This window comes from Ursus arctos, unplaced genomic scaffold (genome assembly GCF_023065955.2).
Source record: "Ursus arctos isolate Adak ecotype North America unplaced genomic scaffold, UrsArc2.0 scaffold_11, whole genome shotgun sequence".
NCBI classification, from domain to species: Eukaryota; Metazoa; Chordata; class Mammalia; order Carnivora; family Ursidae; genus Ursus; species Ursus arctos.
In genome coordinates this window covers 51,890,427-51,912,592 of record NW_026622775.1, presented here as the reverse complement: position 1 = coordinate 51,912,592, position 22,166 = coordinate 51,890,427, and the positions used below count along the sequence as shown (strand labels likewise).

General features: G+C 36.3%; 1 protein-coding gene and 1 long non-coding RNA gene across 5 annotated transcripts in view; one reads left to right on the top strand and one right to left on the bottom strand.

Annotated features, from left to right (window-relative positions):
* Nucleotides 1-1,444: 1,444 nt before the first annotated feature.
* On the top strand, nt 1,445-21,884 carry LOC123001098 (uncharacterized). Its single transcript, XR_006409671.3, has 3 exons — nt 1,445-1,628; nt 2,110-2,204; nt 14,021-21,884. It is a non-coding gene; the product is annotated as an uncharacterized LOC123001098 (long non-coding RNA).
* Nucleotides 2,746-22,166, bottom strand: part of KLHL2 (kelch like family member 2) — a 96,455-nt gene continuing 77,034 nt past the window's right edge. For 3 of the 4 annotated variants that reach the window (XM_026499597.4, XM_026499598.4, XM_044384414.3), the window contains 8 exons: nt 21,018-21,167; nt 15,940-16,057; nt 11,042-11,239; nt 10,311-10,412; nt 8,944-9,072; nt 8,194-8,334; nt 4,955-5,098; nt 2,746-3,865 (listed from right to left, as the gene is read on the bottom strand). In XM_026499597.4, the coding sequence (XP_026355382.1) occupies nt 3,837-3,865; nt 4,955-5,098; nt 8,194-8,334; nt 8,944-9,072; nt 10,311-10,412; nt 11,042-11,239; nt 15,940-16,057; nt 21,018-21,167 (1,011 nt within the window). In that variant the 3' untranslated portion in view covers nt 2,746-3,836. The remainder of the gene's footprint in view (nt 3,866-4,954; nt 5,099-8,193; nt 8,335-8,943; nt 9,073-10,310; nt 10,413-11,041; nt 11,240-15,939; nt 16,058-21,017; nt 21,168-22,166) is intronic. The other variant, XM_057310162.1, reaches the window with a different exon arrangement.

Here is a 22,166-nt window from a genome sequence, read left to right as displayed (position 1 = left end):
ATGCTCAAACTGGTTTTTCTGTCTGAAATAATCAGCCCTCTCCTCCCCATCACCTATCAATTCAGGTTATCATCTGCTTGAGGAAGTTCCCTCTTGAGGTATGTCTCTAATTAGGCTCAGTGACCTCTGCTCTCTCATCTAACTGCCCCATGTCTGACAAAGACATGTCTGTAAAGTATCATGGCAGTGAGGTCAAATCAAATGAAAATAAATGGGATCTGCCCTTTGGGTGGTCGGACCCTGTCTTTAGGAGGCCTGTGAAGGACGGTGAATGGTGCCATGGAGTGCACCACTCAGGTCCCCTTCTTCAGGACTGAAGCAGGCATTCACCTACTGAGTGTTGGCAAAGAGCCACCTCTCCCCACTGGCGCACCCCCTTTCCTGGGGGCAGCCTGACTCCAGTGACTGGTTGATGCAGGAGTACAATGGCGCAGCCCCTCACCAGCTCCAGAGCTCTTATTGGCTGAGGTTGCGGGTGTGACTGCATCTACAGTCCGCTTTTCCATCTGCCCAAACCTGCTGCGCTTTCTCCAGTACTCTTAAGAACATGCACTATGGAAAAAAAAAAAAAAAAAAAAAAAAAAAAAAAAAAAAAAAGCCCTATAGTGTCAGATTTACCAGGTTTTGTCAATTAGCAGTGTGCTAACTTCTCAAAGTTTTATCTAGTACCTTTGTAAAAGAGTTTATGATGGTAAATAATATGTATGTAAGGCCATTTGCATAGTGCCTGGAATACAGGAAGTGCTCAGTAAATGTTGGTTATCATTTCTGACTTAGAGTCCTACCACAGTAGATATATTTTCTAAATCAGAACAGGTGTATGTATTGGAGGGGTCAAATTACTGTTTTAAATCTTGGACATTTAGAGCTGAAAGGAAATATAGATACGGCAGCTCAGCTCACTTATTTCCCTACAATAAAGAGATTGGGAAGTTCAGAGAACAGTAACAAAAGTGGTAATTTATTGAGGGTACTTTGTATTCCAGGTATATTCACATACATCATTTCTTTCAAATTCCACAATAACCTTGTGACACAGACATTGCTGTTTTAGAGCAGAAAGATAAAGGTCAGAGGTTAGGTAACATGTTCAAAGTCAAAGCTAGCAGCTAATAGAGGGGGATGCAAATTCAGAGCCTTTTAATTCTTACACCCATGGATTTTCCAATACACACACAGCTTTTTTTCTTGGAGTCATTAAACCAGGGCTGGAACCCCAGAGTCTTGACTCAAAAGTGTGATTCCACTCTCCCATGTAACCTCCTCTCCAAAATGAGGCACTGGCTGCCATACAAGTCAGTAGGAGGCAGTTTGCTCAAGATCAAACTGAAACAAGAGGCAGGCTTGTTTAGCACATCACTGTGTAATATTATGCTGTCCTTGTAGCTATTAAAAGCGAACTTTCATAACCCATCAGCAGCTGAGCTTATAAATACCTAGGTCCTCATGCTATAAGGGATGATAATAAAAACCAGGAATCATATGCCAGAGTCCACAAGGAAAAGGAAGAGAAGTCAAAGTCTCCTAGCTGTATACACATCATCTACCTTAACCATAGCCACCAGTGCTTTTAGCCAACAAGGCACAGATCCAAGCAAAGCAGGCAGCAGAGTTGCTTCACAATGCAGGTACCCAAATCTAGCCTTGAACTCTGCTCAAACCTGGTGCTGTTCCTTTGGCAGGATTTCTAAAACATCTCTCTTGCCTTAACTTCTGAGCTCTCTTTGTCAGATAATAATAGAGCAAGCCAGGAATGCTTTTGTATGTCTTTTTTAAAGGGGGCCAACTGGAAAGACAGAGGGGTATGGGGGAGCAGGGTATATCCAAAGCCTCTGAAGACATAGTTATGAATCTACCTGACAAACCTTGGCAAACTACTTTATAGTCAGCTATTAAACCTTCAAAGGAAGTAAAGACAAAGAGGTACTTGACATGCTAAGTATCTAAGACTTTGTTACCTTAATAGATTGCATTTCAAGAAAAGCTTAAAAATTTATTTTTTAGATAAATCTTTAATTGATAATTCACAGAGGTTTCATAGAATAGTAGTGTTTGGAAGTGATTGGGAAAGATAATGACACACATTTTCCTTTGATGCCACCGACACAGCTAATAGCGCTCCAAGCTCATTACATCTTCACCATGTTTGTTGACAGTGGATGTGCTTGGAGCCACACTAACGCAGAAATTCATTGTTTCATAAGGTAAGCAGAGGCTTTTTCTTTTTCTGATTAAATTCCTTCTATTTCCATTTATAATTAAAAGTTCAAATAAGTATTAAATATGGTTCTATGTTTAAATTTCAGTACTCTGTATTAAACTAAATGCAAATTTTATCATAGGTGTAATTCTTGCTCTTGATTATCTACTGTTCTTGCTAAACTTCTGTTCATGCTAACCTTTTAAATTCCTCTTCTGAGGCATAGCCACCATATCCCTTTGCTATTTGTTTTACTGTCATCTTGTGCTCGTATTGGGGACAGAGGAATATAAAAACTTGAAATTTCAACAATACTTGGGAGACTTTTCCCTGATGGTTAAGATAACTTTTTCTTGGATCACAGTTTTCAATGACTTCAGTTACTGGTAACAGACTTGCCTTTTAGGTTCCTCTGGCAACAAGTAAAAAATACTGATTTGTGAAGTTAGAAAACGCAAATTTTAAAAAAGAACAGAAAAACAAAACAGGCAACTTTCTTAATATGAAACTAAATAAGATAAAAATCAAGGACAATGTGAAACAAATAATATACAAACTTTTATTCAAAGATATTCAAGAAAGACATGTTTTGGTCATTTTAAAGTGAGATTAATTGAAGATCTCAGAAAAACTGTATTTGATCAACACATATGGCTACTCACAGAAAGTTCTCTCTTCTGTTAATAGCAGCTAAATTTATACACACAGAAAAAATTCTTAAGACCATGCAAATTCAGTTGAATTCCATACATTCATTATATTCATCAAAAACCTGCAGTAATGTTCATGCCAGAGTGTTACTTTAAGAAAAAAATAAAAAATACACACCAAAACATGACCGAGATTAAACTAAAGAAAATAATAAATAAGCATAATTTATATTTTATTTAAAAAAGTTTGGCATCACACATATTCAAGTGTGTTACACCATGTTCATTCCTCAGAAGTGGCATTTTAAAGTGTTAAGCATTGTTAAATATCAAAAAATACAACTCTGTTTTACAATGTAGTACTGGCATAATTCAAAGTACTGTGCCAATTATAAATAGTATAATCAAGTTTCAAACATCTTTTCAAACATATTTAAAGGAAAGCATATAGACACACATATATATGCACACAATTTATTATACTCATGTAATCAAAGATATTTTATAAAAGCAAACAGTTTTATCCCTCAGCTAGTTTGTATACTTACACAGATTTTAATACCTGTTCAAAGATTTTCAGTTCCTGTGTATACAGATTTTCAGGAGAAGGAATAAAGATAAAATTTAATTTTACAAGAACACACATTACTTTATCGTCCTTCACAAAATAATCCGTAGTCATTCGAGGTTGGTAAGAACTAGTCTTTAAGAAAGCAACTGTTGTCTAAAGACTACAGAATAAGTACTGTAGTCCCGGTTTCTTATTAAAATTCAGTCAGCTGCTGCTCATTGCAGAAAAAGCCTATGCAGTGCTTCTACCAAAAATAATCTTCAGTATCTGAGGCCTATTAAGGCAGCCGATCTGATCTTCTGCTGAGACTTAAAGAGCAGCCACAAGTGGAGAAGTGCTAGACTCTGAGTCGCTTCAGAAATACTTGGTGAAGCCTGCTTTTCGTGTATAAATAGGCCAAAAAGATCCTGCCGGCTCATAATGGTTTATCAATAACTGTGACCCCTGAGCAAAGAAAGAAGGAAAACAAGTCACAGGCAGCATTTTGTACCTCTGAGAAAAGAGTGAATTCTCTATTACTGAAACAGGGACTGAAGGAAACATGGAGTTTCAAGGGTTCTTTCTTCAACCTGAATACTACTATCATTTTAATCTAGATGACAGTGAAATCTCTGCTTAGTTATGGACCAGAACTACATCAGATTACTTAATCCAGAACTATTCTTTTGCTCTTTCTGGTTATAATTAAGGGAAAATAATTTTACTTACGAAATATCAAAATCCACCTAATACTCAAAGGGACACAAGAAACTTTGGGGGGTGATGGATATTTTCATTATCTTGATTGTGATGGTGGGTGCATGGGTATATACATATGTCAAAACTAATAAAACTGTACACTTTAAATATACACGATTCTATGTCAGTTATAGCTCAATAAAAAGCTATTAGAAATTTCACCTAATTTTGAGCCATGTTATTCTGGGAGCCTACTGTATATAGCTAATATGGCTAATTTGTATAAACTCTTTTCTCTCCACTACTGGGTCAATATTTAGAACGAATATTAGAATTCAAAGCAATATGCATACGTATCTATCATCAGAATAATATGCAGCATACAACTTTAAAGACTCATCATTATATTCATTAAAGATTACTACTATTTCTCTTACAAAGAGAATGGACCAAAAAATGGTATTTTATAATTCACCCAGTGCTATGCCTAAGTAAGAAAAATTATTCCACAATTTCATACCATACTATCACATGGCACCCTGCCAGGAGGGATGCTGCAGTAGTCATTTTCTTGGATATCTGAGTAATGAAAGCCTTGCCACAGAGTGAACTCCACTCTACTACATACAGATTTTAGCCATATTTAATTTTATTATATGATTCTGCACTAGAAAGGTTTGGGATTTTGAATTCAAATGACTGTAGAATGACAAAACAATACCAATGCTTTATTTTAGAATATATACATCCAATATTAATTGAGAAAATTCTCCTTAGAACATTCTTAATATAAAAATCATGATGACGTAATTTTTTTCATCTAACAGAAGACTAAGAAAATTAGACAATTATTACCTGCGTAACTTCTCCCTGTGCTCATACAAGATGACACAACTGTCCATTTATCAGTCGTTGGATTATAATATTCTACAGATGCCAAGTTACAGGAACCATCATCCCCGCCAACTACATATAACAGACCATTAACTGCACAAACTCCTTTAGAAAAATTATGCAGAGAGAAAACAATTATTTTAAAAATTTGGTTAAATATAAATATCCCTATATGTATTTCGTGAGGTGATCCAGACACTAATTTCCTTGAAAAGGGGCAAGAAGAGAACATGGTGAACATGAGAACAATTCCCTTTATATTTGACAGTCTAATAGCACTTCCAAGCTCCTCCTCGTTCCATTTATGCAGTAGTTGTTTTATACAGGTATTGTTTCAATTATCTTCATAATAACCTTACTTTATAGATCAGAAACTATTTTAATTCTTACTTTGTTTAAAAAAAAATTAAAGGTCAAAAAGTTTAGTTAACTCTCCCAAAGTTAGCTTCTTAGAAAATCCTAAAGAAAAAATATGAATTGATAGAAGGTAAAAATGATTCTGAATTCTGAAATGATACTGAATGGTTAACTATTTTATCTCCTGTAAAAGGAGAGAAAAGTATTGTTTAGTTCATTATTACTAGAATAACTCATTTTTTTTTGCAAAAATTCAAAATATCTAGAAAAGTATATATAAAAAAAGATCACCTCTAATTCTGTACGAATTAGAATAATGACCACTGAAATTCTGATCGATACTCTTGCTGACTCTTAACCATGCATATATACTCAGATACTTCTTTTTTTAATCTTAAAGTTGCTTATACTACACACACTACTTTATTACCCACTCCCAAACAACATATTGGACATTTCCCTAGGTTAAATAAATACAGATCTACATAATGTTTAATGGCTGCATAGTATTCCATCCATAATACCATAATGTAATTGTCTTTTGCTGATAGATATTAAGTTCTTTTCAGTTTTTTTGCTCTTATCAATGATGTTGCAATAAACAAGGATCCCTCTTGCATACTTTTTTGCATACTTATGCAACTGTTTTCTAAATATGAATTTTTACAAAGAAAACGGAGTTAAAAAATAAACTTGTAAAAGCTCTTTATTTTAATATATACTTTAAAAGCATATTTTAAATAATTTCAAATAAGGTTCAGAGCTAACTGGTACCAGAGAGCATCAACACATCCAGAAGGATGGTGCCCACACACTGGTTTCTGTAGTTTTATAGATGGTTTTGCTAACATAATTAACAGATGCTTGTAGATTTTTAACATAACAAAGTAATGAGTCCAAATCTCTATACAACATTTAAAAGTGCACTACCAATAGTATCTTTTTTTTTTTTTTTTAAGATTTTATTTATTTATTTAAGAGAGAGCGAGAGAGCACAAGCAGGGGGAGTGGCAGAGAGAGAGGGAGAAACAGGTCCCTGCTGAGCAGGGAGCCCCGATGTGGGGCTCAACGTGGGGCTCAATCCCAGGACCCTGAGATCATGACCTGTGCCAAAGGCAGATGCTTAACTGAGCCACCCAGGTGCCCCAGCAATAGTATCTTCTGTACAAATGAAATAGATCTTCTCTACTCAAACTCAGTTGTGCTACTCTTCTAATCTCTTGACAAGAAGCAAACTCGTATCATTTTAATGTAGTTCAACTGCTTAAAAAGCAAGAGCAAGATGATAGTTCTACATATACCAATTACTGCCTTATTCTTCTAGCTAGAAGAAATGAGCTAATTTTGATTTGAAAGCAATAAAACATATGTAGAGGGGGGAAAATCAGATTATTCCAGTGTTTAGGAAAATAATGAAAGCTCAAAAGGCAAATAAATGTCCTAATCCAGCAAGGCACACGCACATATTACTGTGGCTTTTCTAACCTAATATGTATTGGGATCAAGCACTTATTCTTCTTAGGGCCCAGATTTGTGGGTACCACGGTTCTGGACTATCTACAGCCAAGAGATTTTTAGTACCTCACCAAATACAGTTGATTGGATGAAGGAAAAGGTCCTTGCAGTCCCACATACTTAGTCTCCCCTCATAATCACATCGACTTAATTAGAAATTTTTTAAAAATAAAGAGAAATTAAGAAGAGCATTTTTGCGGGGATGGAGGGTGCATCTTGCAAAATCATCCAGTGGTATACAGTACAATGAGTTTGAGAATCATGAGGAACTTATTTTGGACTATGGGAAATGGCATGAAGATAATGGCATTTTATTTATTTATTTATTTTTATTATTATTATTTTTTAAAGATTTTATTTATTTGACAGAGACAGCCAGCGAGAGAGGGAACACAAGCAGGGGGAGTGGGAGAGGAAGAAGCAGCCTCCTAGTGTAAGAGCCTGATGCAGGGCTCGATCCCAGAACGCTGAGATCACACCCTGAGCCGAAGGCAGACACTTAACGACTGCGCCATCCAGGCACCCCGATAATGGCATTTTAAAGACAACTAGCATTTCCTGAAAAGACTATTTAGCTATCCTGAATCTATTTTCCATTTTTACTTCCCTTCCATGGGTCTTCTTTTTATGTAGTTAGTTCCCTAACCTTGAAGACCTCAGCTTTCTTAAAATTACTTGCTGTTGTAGGGGACTGCGTGGCTCAGTCAATGAAGTATCCACCTCTTCATTTCGGCTCAGGTCATGATCTCAGGGTTCTGGGATCGAGCCCTACATCAGACTCCATGCTCAGTGGGGAGTCTGCTTGAGGATTTCTCTCCCTCTCCCTCTGCCCTTCCCTCTGCTTATGCTCTCTCTCTCTCTAAAATAAATAAATCTTTAAAAAATATTACTTATTGTTGATATTGTTTAGCTTCCCCAATTTTAGAAATCATGAACTATATTAAATTACGGTTAGCTTCTTCAAGCTTCAGATTCAGATAAACAACTAGCTTTTAACCTAGTATAAATTTTACTCAACCAGACTAAATTCCCTAAGGACTGGGAACTCCAGTACATGGTATGTACTCAAAAATATCTGTGGTAAGAATGAATGAATTTAAGCATCAAATATAGAGGGCTCTTCTTCTAATTTAGTCTACATCATCACCAAAAAGTAGCTACTAAGCTAGGCATTCACTATATAGGATTACCACATAAGTTTCTGTCTTTAAAGAGCTATCCATTAGAAAACCAAAATCAGTAAAAGAAGAATGAAAATATACAGCAATACTAGTGAAACTCTGAATACAAATCAATATAAATTCCATAACCGTAAGCTAGACAGATACCTGCATTTCTTCTGCACATGTTCATATCTGCAACCTGTCTCCATGAATTGGTGGTGGGATCATACACTTCAACACTTTTTCGGACTAAAGGACCATCATGACCCCCAACAGCATACAGTAAGTTGTTTAACACACCAACACCTATAAAACACAAAGAACCAAACTATAGTAGAGTAAAAGAGAAAAGAAATTTTTGTAACATATTAGAGTTTATTCAAATGACTTGTAAAAGTCAATATTAAAGCACACAAGAAATGGAAATGAATAGATTTGACAAATGAGAATCTCAAGAACTATTCTTCTAAAAAAAGGCATGTCAAATAGAATAAAAATAATATGAGGGTGAAACACAGAGAGGGAAGTCCTTTAACATAATGCTTTTGAAACCAACTTTCATGGTAAAAGCAAACCAGTATTAAAGCACAAAACTTGTAAGAAAATGGATATGAAGAGACTTGATTATTAAGTTCAATAAGAACTAAGAACAAAAACTAAAAGGATGCCAAACAATACAAATAATTAAGTGATACAAGAAGCCTTTAATATAGCACTTAGGAATTTTACAAAGTGATATTTAAATATAGCTATCTACCACTACCTGCATAATTCAAAAGACATTTAACAGTGTCATTAAAATCAGTTTACATAATATATTTTCTGGTAATACAAAGAAGCCAGTGAATCATTTCACTTGTTTAATTCTTTTCCATCGTTTTTTTGTGCTTTAATCTAAATGAGTTTCCTACATACCGGCTCCGCTGCGTCTGGTGCTCATTTCTGCTATATAGGTCCACTCGTTTGTTGTAGCATTATAGCATTCTACTGTGCTAAGACATTGACGTGAAGCTCCATCATACCCCCCTACAGCATAGAGCAAGCCTAAACATGGAATCACAAAGAAAGCCGAATTCATGAAAAGCTATTTTTTCAAGGCATAAAGTATTTTCCTCCACAGTAGCAGTTTCCCTTTTATTACTGATTTTTATAAACTATCAAGATCTTGCCTAATGGTGATCGAAGGAGTTACCAAACCACTGCAGAGTATATCTGATGATATTAGTTTAACATTGTCATCAATAAATCTGAATAACAGAACAAAGTACATTCATCGCATTTTTGGATAACATTATTCAGTAAGTGAACACCATCGTGGGAAACAATTAAATATCTTGGTAATCTTAGTAAAATGGGAAAAAAGTTAAATCAAGAATTAGTACCAGTATACAGTGGAATGTTATTTGGTGATAAAAAGAAATGAGGTACTAGTAAATGCTACAACACAGATGAACCCCGAAAACATTATTTTAAATCAAAGAAGCCAGCCATAAAAGATCACATACTGTATTATTTCATTAATATGAAATGTCCAAAATTGGGAAAGTTATATAGAGACGAAGTAGATTAGTGGCTGCTGAGGTCGGGGGGATGGGGCTGACAGCTAAGGGGAGTGGGGCTACTTCTTGGGGGAATAAAAATGTTCTAAAATGAATTGTGGTGATGTGTGCACACTGAATTGTACATTTTAAATGGGTGAATTGTATGATATGTGAATTATATCGCAATAAACCTGTTTTAAGACAAAAGAATTATACCCAAAGTGGGGAGGGGGTGAGAACCCACAAATCTGCCCAAGCAGAAAAAGAAAAATCACACCAAAATATAATAGAGCCTTTCAAATTAAGCTCTTTTGGCGGACAAGGCAGGATATAAATAAATAATTGTGGCAATCCATCCTCTTAAATGTGAAACAGCCTTTCTCCAGAAAGAAAATTTTGTGCATGTCATCTGATTTGTTCCCTAAACAACTGCATTAAGATCAGTTAACAGTTTTATATAGGTTACAGAGAGAGAGAAAAACCAGAAAGGGGTGAAGAAGAGGACAGAGGGAGAGGAGAAGGGGGAGAATGAGGGCTTCCACAGGTTAGTTTATATACCCAAGCTAATTTTCAAAAAATTCTAAAATTTTACAGTGGCTCTGCCTTTCCTTTTTTAAATGATCGTTTGCTTGCCCATTTAGAAAACTGGTGTTCAGATTATTCCAATAACCTAAGTTCACTCCTAGCAATCAAGCCTTACGTGCCTGGAAACGTTCACCTGAAACAACTGTCAGCACCCACCTCCGACAACACCGACACCCACGCTGCTCCTCCTTGTGTTCATTGGAGCCACGTGAAACCACTCATTAGACTTTATATTATATGCTTCCACAGATGATAAACCTGTAATAAAGCACAATGCTCTTCATTTCCTCCTCTAAAAAAAAAAGGTGAAGTAACTGTTCCTTTACATATATTATTAGGGAAAAGTACTTCAGGTGTGTTAAATTGGACTAAATTAAAAGAGGAAAATGGTGGAATGCAAATGTATCAATTACATGATACACAGGACTAGCCCCTTTTCTGCTGGGCTCCTACCCAAGCTACTGACACTTCTTAGCTTTTTAAACGTGGTAAGAGGAGTGACAGTGATGCATAAAGAAAATTTATATACTAAGTATACTTAGTACTCTTCCACTATTTAAAAAACTCTGTTTTTTAAATTTTATTTATTTATTTGAGAGAGAGAAAGACTGAGCACACAGTGGCAGAGGGAGAAGCAGACTCCCCACTGAACAGGGAGCCTAATGTGGGGCTCGATCCCGGGATCATGACCTGAGCCGAAGGCAGAGGCTTAACTGACTGAGCCACCAAGGCGCCCCCTAAAAGAACTCTTGATGGAGTTTTTAAGCTTATCTTTATAATACCTGTTAAAACACTCAAACGTCTCCTAATTTTGCCACAATTTGTTCCCTAAACATGACTGCTATGTTAATTCTAATGCAACACAGAAAAGACCAAAAGGAAGTTACCTGTACTGCCATCAAAGCCTCCCACGGCATATAACAACCCATTCAATACAGCGGCCCCCAAAGTGCTTCTACGGTCCCGCATGTTAGCAACGCTGGTCCACTGATCTTTCACGGGGTCGTAGGAATCTACAGTGCGGACTCTCAAGGAGCCATTAAAGCCACCGACAGCAAAAACGAGCCCGGCCATGTAGACCATCCCTGCAAAAGAAATCCAGCAGTTAATGATGGATATGCAACCAGACTTCCACACTATCTAAAGGCTGAGTTCCAGGAAGTCCACAACTGTTGTCAGAATATAAGTTGCTCTTAGGAGAATGCTGACTGAACAGAACTCTATTCACTAGCAAGAATATCTAACCACTAAATTGTCCTCCTTTCTCAGATTATTAAAAAATGCAATGCTGTGGGCTGAGGTATTATTTTGACTCTTGGCTTTTTCAAATATTTATTTACAGACTTAAATACTGAGGCAATATTTGCCAACTACTTAAACCTGTATACAGCTCCCACAGCTTTCCATTTTTGATCTTCTACTCTATATGTTTATACTCAATTTGCATAATGTACTCCTGGTTTATCATGTTAGCTAAATCAGGGGTTGTGATTATTTTTTGTAGAACCTATGAGCTAGGAATGGTTTTTAAATTTTTTAATGGTTGAAAACACCACCAAAAGAAAAATATTTTGTGACACAGAATACACGAAACTCAAATTTCTGCAGCCATAAATAAAGTCTTACCAGAACACAGCCCCACTCATTCATTTATGTAGTGCCTGTGACTGGATCGCACTGGAGTGGTACCTGAGTTGTGACAGAGACCGCATAACCCACAAAGCCTAAAATACTTACTCTCTGGTCCTTTAAGAAGTTTGCTGACCCTGGGCAAATGAGAGGTTATGGAATCCCTGGATGGAGAAGCCAAATTGCTAGCCTCTGGGTTTAATCACCTTTTCACTTTTTAAACTTCTTCCTACGGTTGTCCTGATCTGAGAAGCCCCTCTCACCATCCACTCCGCTTCAAGTTTCAAGTCCCAGTGAAAGTTCCACATTCTCTATGAGGCATTCCACCAGCCACTTTAGCCTGAAGGGATTACCTCTAGCTCCTGAACCCCTTCCCCCAGAGCAAATAATACCTAGATAGTGCATTTGAGGTTAGTAAATCTTGCACAGTCTGCATTATCAACACTTTACACCGTTCAAAGTGTTATTGTTCTTCAATTCTGTAGTTCTTATGTCACGAGTCAGCTTGGGGGCAGGCACTGTGCCTCACAGTTCTCTGAATCCAGTCGGAAGATCAGGAATCACCAGTCCCAAGTGTTCAATGCTTCATAAGATGTCGTCAAGCAAGGCATATACCACGACCCCCGACTGTCTTTCCCTCTGGTGCTTTATCCCCCAGCTCCCAAAATATGTATGGATGTGCAGTCCTTCCTATGGCACGAAGACTCTTTACAGTTCAAATGAAACTGCCTGTGTTGGCTGCTTTCTGTCAGGGAAAGGAATGACTTTTCAGTCCCTGGTTCAATGAGGAAATGAATACTCCAGCTACTTTCCAGTAAATCTGGAAAGAGCTTTGAGAAGAGCTCTGGGCAACAGGCAACTTAGGTAGGCAGAGAACTAATGAATGATGAGAATAACCCCTGAATTTCCTGAGTGCCCTTGAAAGTGAAAATGTGGTAGATCTCCTGGGAGGGCCTGGGTGGCCAGGGAGCAGTGAACATAGCAGGCAGTACGTTTCAGCATGAAAATGTCCTATATCCCAAATCATAAGGAACACTGGGGAATGTTCACTGTGGGGATTTGGGCCATTGCAATGTTCATTTTCTCTATGAACAAAAATCTATCATCTCTCAGAGATACACAGCATGCTTACCAAGTGCTAGGGTATTTCAGGTGACAAGGAAGAAAACAATACATGAGTCCAAACACTCTGGGTGGAACAGAGGGTGAACTAAAAGAACTGATACTCCCCAAAGTTACAGGGAAGCACCCAGAAGTTCGAGTAATTTGGCCAGAACAGTTAAAGGGCACCAACTCTCATCTCAAGTGGGTGGGGAGACACATTGTGCTTTCACCAGGGCACAATGAAGGTAAAATTTACACATGAACAGTACACTTCGGGATGGACCCAGTCGAATGAGTTATGGTGCAATAAAAAGGAAACTGAATCAGGAATCAGATATGAAGTAAGAAACCAGTTATAAATATCATGGAAGACTCCTAATGAGTCTTAAGAATGAGATACCTAAGAATAAACTTGCCAAAAAACATACAGAACTATACAAAGAAAATGTTAAAAATCTACTGAAGACGATGCAAGTCCTATCAGCAGTCATGTAACTAGTCCCATCATATCTTAAATTATAAAGCACAGTAATTATAATGATAACTGCTCTGTTTTGATGCATAAATAGACAAGATGAGTCAATGGAACAGAATATTTAGAATAAAACCAAGTAAATGTAGAAACTTAGTATATGATAAAGGTAGCATTTTTTCTTCTGTCTTTGATCAGGTCTTTATTCAAAGAAGCTGTCCAAAATGATTTGACTTTCATAGAATAAACATAAATTTTTAGGCAGCAGGCTTCTCCACAGTGGGTTTCTTTTCTGCAGGCTTCTTGTCAGCTGCTGGTTTCTTGGTAGCTGCAGCCTTTTTCCCCAGCACAGGTTTCTTCTGCTTCTTCACACCAACAGCCTTCCTTTCTTTCTTCCCTACCACAGGCTTCTTGCCTGGAACCCTTTTCTCATCTGATTTCGCTTCTAAGGAAAAGGCAGCATTTCATATGAATGGAAATAGCTGGATTAGCCAATAAAAAATCTTCGGACAACTGGGTACCATTAAAAAAACAAATTCCACATCTTACTTCTTATATCAAAATAAAGTCTAGATGTTTTTGATGTGAATATAAAAATTAAAAATTAAAACTCTGCAGATACTAGAAAAATTCGTATTTTAAAAATACAATTTTGTTTTAGGAGAGAAACCTAGAAGACACCACCTTAACCAAGTGACTGAGGTTAACATCACCAGAAATAATCATGATAACCTCCATCTAATCATGAGAAAACATCAAACCCGAAACTGAGAGTCATTCTTCAGAACACCTGACCAAAGAATCAAGGGCACGAAAGACAAGGAAAGACAATGGAGCTGGGAGGCCTGGGTAGCTCAGTCGGTTAAACATCTGCCTTCGGCTCAGGTCATGATCCTAGGGTCCTGGGATCAAGTCCTGCATCGGGCTCCCTGCTCAGCAGGGAGCCTGCTTCTCCCTCTGCCTCTGCCCCTCCCCTGGTTGTGCGTGTGCGCTCTCTCTCTCTCTGACAAATAAATAAATAAATAAAATCTTTAAAAAAAAAAAAGATTACAGAGCTATCACAGATCAGAAGAGACTAAGAAAATACAACAATTAAATGCACTATGGGATTCTGAAACAGAATAAGGACATTAATGAAAAAACTCATAAAATATGAAGTCTGTATTTTAGTTATTAGTAATGTACCGATGCTAATTTCTTAGTTTTGAAAACTGTATCACAGTTGTGTAAGATATTAATATTAAGGAATGACTATCAAAACACTTTGTGTATCTTTGCAACTCTTCTTTAACTGTAAAATTATTTCAACATAAAAAGTTTAAAAATAAATAATTTTTTAACTTAAAAAAATAAAAAACGTGTATGTACACACACATACACACACACACATACACACACACACACACACAAATAGTTTTGAGTAAGGCTTTTCTACAGAATAAACAAATCCTTAAATCCAAAGGCAAAACTCTGATATACAGGACTTCATAAAATGGCAAAAATTTTACATGGTGAAAATAACACAAGTAAAATCAAAAAAGAAAAGATTAATACAAATAAATATTCACACCACATATGACAGACAAAAATGATACTTTCCTTACCATGTATCTGTCAACAAACCAATAAAATAATAAATAATGGCAAAAATCTTAAACTGACAATTAGAAAAACAATGAACTTTCCTCATATTAAAGGAGTACAAGGTAGGATGAGATAACACTTTCCACCTACCAGAGCGGCAAAACTCAAAACATTTAATCACAAGGTGTTGTTGGGAATGTAGGGAAATGAGCACCTTCATATTTTACTATTAGTGGTAGTAATAATTGGTGTTTCCTCTTAGGATACCCTTTGAATCAGTAACTAAGTTCTAGAGTTTCACCCCACTAAAATATGTCAGCACATGTACCTAATGACGTATGTGTAAGGGATTCACTGTAGCACTGTTTTTTAACGTAAGATTAAAAACAATTGTAATGTTCAATTAAAAATTAGCAAAAACTATACTACATCCAGACCCCCCCCCAAATATTAAACAACTCTTAAAGAATGAGGTAACTCTGCTGATATGTAACAATCACCAAGATAACACTGCTGAAGTACTACCTTCCATTTTGCTATGAGCTATGAATTATGGACCCAACTTTGAGTCCCAGGAAGAACCCTCAGGGTTTACAACTGTCTTTCTGCTTGCAGTTTTGGCTAAATAAGGTCAATTTCGGTAAGTTTATAAAATGCGTGCCTGGAGGAAGGCAACTAACTGGATTACAGCAAAGTCAGGAATCTCTTAGAATGAAGGGTCCCAACCCAAAGAATTATTTCTCAGCATTTCAGTAAAGGTAACCAGGAAAATATCCAGCAAGTTGCTAGCTATGCCACCTTATACTAGAGAATCAGAAAGATAGGTAAAGATGAAGACCGAGTGGCTATCCCCAACAATGTCTTGGGGCATTAATGACACATCTATTTTAATCAAAGCTTTTCTAGTAAAGATTCTTCTAATTAATAAAATGAGACCTGAAAGGGAAGCTCCCAATGACTCAGCAAAGAGAAATGACCATAACGCATCATGCTTACCTGCCCTGCATCTCCTGGAAGGTAATTCTGCTACTTGGTGCCATCGCTCTTCTTTAAAATCATAGCATTCCACACTTCGGATAGCCTTTGGTGCTTGGCCCCCAACTACCACCATCAACTGGAAGGGCAGAAATGTAAGCAGATGAATAAAACAACTATTGCATATGGAGGGATTTAAAATGTCTTACAAAGACACTGATGTAGAGAGTGTTAGGATGAAGATGGTAGGGTGAGCTGGGGAAAAACAACCACCTAATCAACATTTAATAAACATCAACAAAGGGGGCACATGTTAGAACTACAATTCTATTATCTAGCACATTTAGTCAAAAATAAGGATTTCAGAAACTAGAATAAGTTTCTGATCCTTCAAGCAAAAGCAGTATTAAAGCCAAAAAACAGCAGGCAGTCAGCACTGGCAAGGCTGCAATAGGTCATAGGGCTTGCTATAAACTAGACCCTGGCTTTGTAATGACCAGGGATTAGGTCTCCACAATCCAGGAGAAAAGAAATTTATGTTAGTGGGTAGGTGAAATGAAAAGGACAGTAAGGTATTAAAAGAAACATGGAAAAAGGAGAAAAAAAAAACTATTGAAAAAGGGGAAGTAATTGAATTGGAGTTCACAAGAGAGCACACATTCCTAGATCTCAAGTAGAGACCTCCTTTGATGCCACACAAATATACCAACCTAAAGGACAGATAATGGAGGTAACTAGAAATCATAATGAATGAATGTACAATAGGCTAGTGCTAAGAATAAATAAGGTCTAGAAATTTCTTCAATTCAACTCAATCCAACTATTTACTAAATGCCTATCATCTGTATTTGTCCAGAACTGTGCTAGGTGTCATACACATAAGAAATATAAGACATGGTCTCTACCTCCCAAGAGCTTATAGATCTCACTAAGGAGACAAGACCCATGAAGTAATTCAAGAACAATATACAATTATGTATGACCAAAAAGGTATATGATTAGTATAGACATTAATCGCTAATGCTGATCAGAAAATGGAATGTTGCCATAATTTAGTGAAAGCTTCCTGGAGGGGGTGGAACCTTGAGAGACAGATGGAATTTAGCTGTCACTGGGTTTGTCTTTTACTGAGTACAAAGGGGCATTCTTTGGCAACACTGAAAACACAGCCATCAAATTGGAAGAACATAAAAGTTAATGATATCACCTATGGAAAACTTCAAAGAATGGCAAGGACCTTGGGGGAAAGATGATGTGATGACAGGAGAAAACAGATGTTCAAAGGAAATAAAAAATCAAAACAAAAGAAGATGGAACGACTCATACATACAAAAAGGGGAGGTTTGCAACCTTAACGAAGCAATGACCTACCTGTACTTAGAACTACAGAAAGATGGGTACAGAGAAAACATGATTCCTGAATCAGAGTACATCCCAAGTTTCCAAAAAGAAGCCTCTTTTAGTAATTTATTAACTGGAGAGTAGAAGGAATTTTATAGGTCTTAAAAAAGAAGACTGAGCACAGACCAATTACATGATTTTTTTTCAGATGTGTCATAAAAGGAAGAATTAAGAAAATCTGCAATACTCTCCCCACTTTCACCCAAGGGGGAAAGAGGGGGGAGAAGAAAGGCAAGGTAGAATAGACAGAAAGATCAACACCATATCCAGCTATTTCTGTAAGACTGATTAGCATTTAAACTTCTAAACCCTGCCTGACAGACAATAGTTAAAAGAGGCTTGGTTAACATCTCTGAATATCACTTAAAGTACAAATCTCCGAAGGGAATACTTTTCGAATCCTTGAGAAACAATCTGGTTTATTAGATTTCATGATTCTCAAACTTTGAATCTCATGCTTTCCGTGCAGTAGTTCCCTTCTGCACATCACAATGAAGATGGAAGGGAAAATGCACTACTGAATACAGAGAACAGCAGTATTAACTGTCCTGTACTCACCCAAGAACAGGAGAATGAGGTGAGGATCTGGGACTCCAGGAATCGGAACAGGGACAAAGAATGGATAATGGGAACACAAGAGAGCAGGGATGTTTGTATGAGATCAAGAGACTGCATTAAAAACCACTGTGCTACTAACCATCAAGAGAAGTGACCATGACTCTGACACCCCAAGTTATTTGTAACAGGCATCTGATCTCATTTGAAAAACACCAAACTAATTATGCTAATGTAAGAGAATAGAAAACTGGGAACATTTTTTTGCGTGGAAAAGTTAAATGTGACATATTTAAGGAAGGCAAGGGGTAGGGAGTTAAACAAATTCAAGCAACCATCCTAAAATGTGGATTAAACTTCGTTTTTTTGTTTTCTTCACCTATTAAATATTAGTTAGAAAATGCCTCCTGAAAAATCAAATTTCATAATTTTCCAATTGGAAATCTCAAGAGATACCCTGAATAGAGAAAAATACCTACACAGAAATAATATGATAGTGTTTGTAAAAATACAGATTCCAAAGTGAAAAAGCAACAAAGTACAGTAGCAAACACAGTTTCTCATTATGATGTATAAATCCAAGCGTGCCTTACGCAATCCCAATATTGTTTATTGCAGATGAAAAACTAATGTCTGAGATATAAAAAGAATCATTCATACAAATCTGTAGGAGTCCACGGAATCAGAGCCTAATATAAAAAGTACTATAAGTCACTGTCATGGTAGAAATATTACTGAATATTACAAAAGTTTCCTTAGCACTACTACCACATTTTGTCAGATTTGACTTATCATTACCATGATAAAATGCATCATTATTATGAAATATGTAAGAATGAGAAATTAATCTTTGCTTCATTTTTACCTACCTACCCAGAATTAATCTTGAATATAACCACTCTAAAATGACAAACAGTGTTGCTGAAAGAGCATCCAATACAAGCATCTTCTCAAAAATATGTGTAGATAAATAAATTTTGAGAAGGCATCATGCAAATGCAAAGTCAAAGCGACATGGAGCTCACTGCCACCTGCCATGTCTGCTCCCCTCCTCCCCAGCCACCTGAGAGAGCAGAATAAATGACCTTCACGGATAGTATACCCATCACAAAATAAAAGCTAAAGAATTGAGAAATCCAGAAGTATAGAGTTGGAAGGGCCACTCCAAAGCCACAAGCAGAAAAGCCCAGAAACAATATAACTGAACAGATGATCACAACTCTACAAAAGAGAAAATAAAATACTTGATAGGATTTTACCAAGAACTCTTCAGAAAGTTTCCAAGAGTGACATGTTTATTCCAGAAATTGGAAGAGTTAGTTTTCACTCTAAAGGTCACTGCAGCATAGTTAAAGACAGCAAAGCTAAAGATGCCAGAAGACGGAATATACAAGAAGAGAACTTTTACAAATATGGAATGTTTAAAAAAGTATTAAAGATAAACTACTTAGAAGGATGCTGAAAAAACTAGCATAAAAAGAAATGGTAATTTAAATGGGCTAAGATTATGAACACTTTTTATAAATCTTTTTTTTTTAAGAACAAAAACTGACACCAAATAATATGGACAAATATGAAGTGATGTGGACTTATAAAGATGGCTATTTATAAAAGCAGGTAAAAGGGTATTTGGAAAATGTAAACATTTATAAAATCAGCAGACCCAGATGGCATGCATACTAAAGTGTTAAGGGAACTAGCTAATGTACTTACTGAGCCACTTACAATTATTTTTGAAAAATCTTGGAGAACTGAGGAGAGATCAGAAAATTTAAAAACGGCAAATACCAATTTTCAAAACAGGGTAGGAAGTGAATGCCTTGTAAATACCTTTTAAGAGATAATAATTCTGAGTAAAAATTTAGAATATTTTGAGAAAAGCATCAGAACCTCTAGGAGATGACAAAATGATGAGTTCAACACGCAAAGGGATGTTTTTGTTTTTGTTTTTTAAAGTCGTGCCAAATTTGAATCTATTTGATCCTGAATCTCACTGGATGTTACAGGCCAAATTACTTATTTTTGGCTTAGATAATAAACATAATCCTATGGGCTGAAATTTTCTACAAATGGACTAACATAGTGAGTGGTTATTTCTAGCAAGGTGTCACCAGGAAGAGTGCTGAGGTCCATTCTAAATTAAAATATTTACTAATGATCTAGAAAAAGGAGTAAACGGCATACTTGCAAAATACACAGTTGGTTCTAAATTGAGAACTGGTATTAACACTGGGCAGAACATAAAAACAATACCAATATAGATTTGAAGAAATTAAAAATGTATACTCCAAAAGTAAAACTTGAAAAAAACACTAAGTAAAAGCATTAAGTGAAAGAATTTAAAAGACATAATTTAATGGAAAGGATAGAGTGGTAACTAAAGATGATGTAAGAAAACAATGGGTAACAGATTAATTCTTATTTCTTAATCCATCATTGCCCCACACGCATACAAGAGCTAATGACAAATACATAAATAAAAGCATTATATTATGGATCATTCTGATTAGACCATACATAAAATGATGCATAAAGTGTTTTTCTAGTACCATGAAGATGGAAAAAGAGCACAAGAAATTGCAAACAGAGACAGAAATGTGGGGTTTTTAAAACATAAATGGCTTCAACTAAAAAGATAAAGGTAGAAGAATATGATGGCGATCCGGGACAACAGAGGGGAGACCTACACTGAAATGGCTACAGATGAAGCGTGAGTGAAACGTCAGACAGTATAACACAGGGAAGAGGAAGCAAATGGACCGAACAAGCTGTTCATCAGCCTTAACTCCAATATGTAATTCTGTGACACTGCTCGGTTTTCAGTCATTACCTAAACACATAGCTTACAGACAAATCTTTCTACCTACTCTGATTTTCCTTTCTACTATAACTAAAGCGAATAAAACTCAGAAGGGACAAAAACCAGTTGCTTTCTGTTCCAGAACAGTGACATTATGCAGTTTACAAAGATTAAATGAACCAAACAATCCCCACCCTCCACACACAAACCCAGTAGAGAAGTTGAATTATATACACTACAATGAATTCTCAGGCACATGGAAATTCAGATGAGTAAAAATATTAACAGCCTCACTATGGGCCTTTCAGATGAAGTAATAACAAGTGTGAACAATAGATCCTACTTTGGGAAGGTTCATAGGTGTCCTCAGTCGGGTCCGGACACTCTTCATTAATATACGCTGCTCTGTTGGTAGCAAATGATACTTCATAGCTTCAATGAGGTAATCTTTGCAAGCACTGCTATTCTTGACCAATGCTTCCTCTTCAACCCTCTGTAAGAAGAAACAAGATACCCATGACGGGACCACTATTTCATCATAAAACTGGCAAAGAAAGAGAAGTAAAGAAGAGGGGGGAAAAAGTAGTAACTATCCTCTCTGGTTTAGTCTTTTCCTTACAAAGGAAACTTTATAAATATCACTACGAGACAAATAAATGAAGCCAAAAAATGCCCAAGTATCTTGTCTGTAGAGAAAAACATATGTAAGTAATAAAGAGAAGACTGGAATCAAAATTATATACCTCAACACCAGCTATAGAATAATATTTAGATAATACTACATTCACCTATTTCTCTCTTTCTTTTCTGGGTATATTCACCTATCTCTTATCTTTAAACATCAAGCCAAAGAGTAAGAAAAAAATTTGGGTGGAGTAGGCAATACTCATAAAGACACTTTTCAAATATCAAAAGGCAAATAAAATAGCCAAAAGAGGGATTCAAAATACTTTATAACAACATGCCTACACCACAAATAAATCTTGTCCCTACTATTCCTGATGTCAAACCCAGGACAGATTTTTCTGCTCATTTTCTGAATAGTGGAGAGCCAATGATTACACAGATCATAACAAATAATGAGGCTTCAAGAAATCTAAAATGCTCAGATTGTATCTTTTAATAAAGAATGCTTCCTTAAATGGTTTCAATTATAAAAATGTTGAAATGTTCCTAGTAGGATGCCAATAATAAAAAAATTAATTCAAAATTGTTCACAGACTCCTAAAATCCATTTATTTCTACTTAATTCAAATAACCTGGTTCTCTTCAGATTAGAAATAAAGACAGAAACCAAATGCATGCCACTGTTTTACTATGAAGTAGAATTAAACAGTATTTGGGTCGAATGTCAAAATTGCATTTCTGTAGGGCAACCAGAAGAAGCTATCAGCAGGATAAGCAAAGAAGATGCAGAGCAGGAACACAGAGGCACAGGTGCATTTATTTACATGTAAATGACCATAAACACTGCCTGGATAAGCACGAGTAT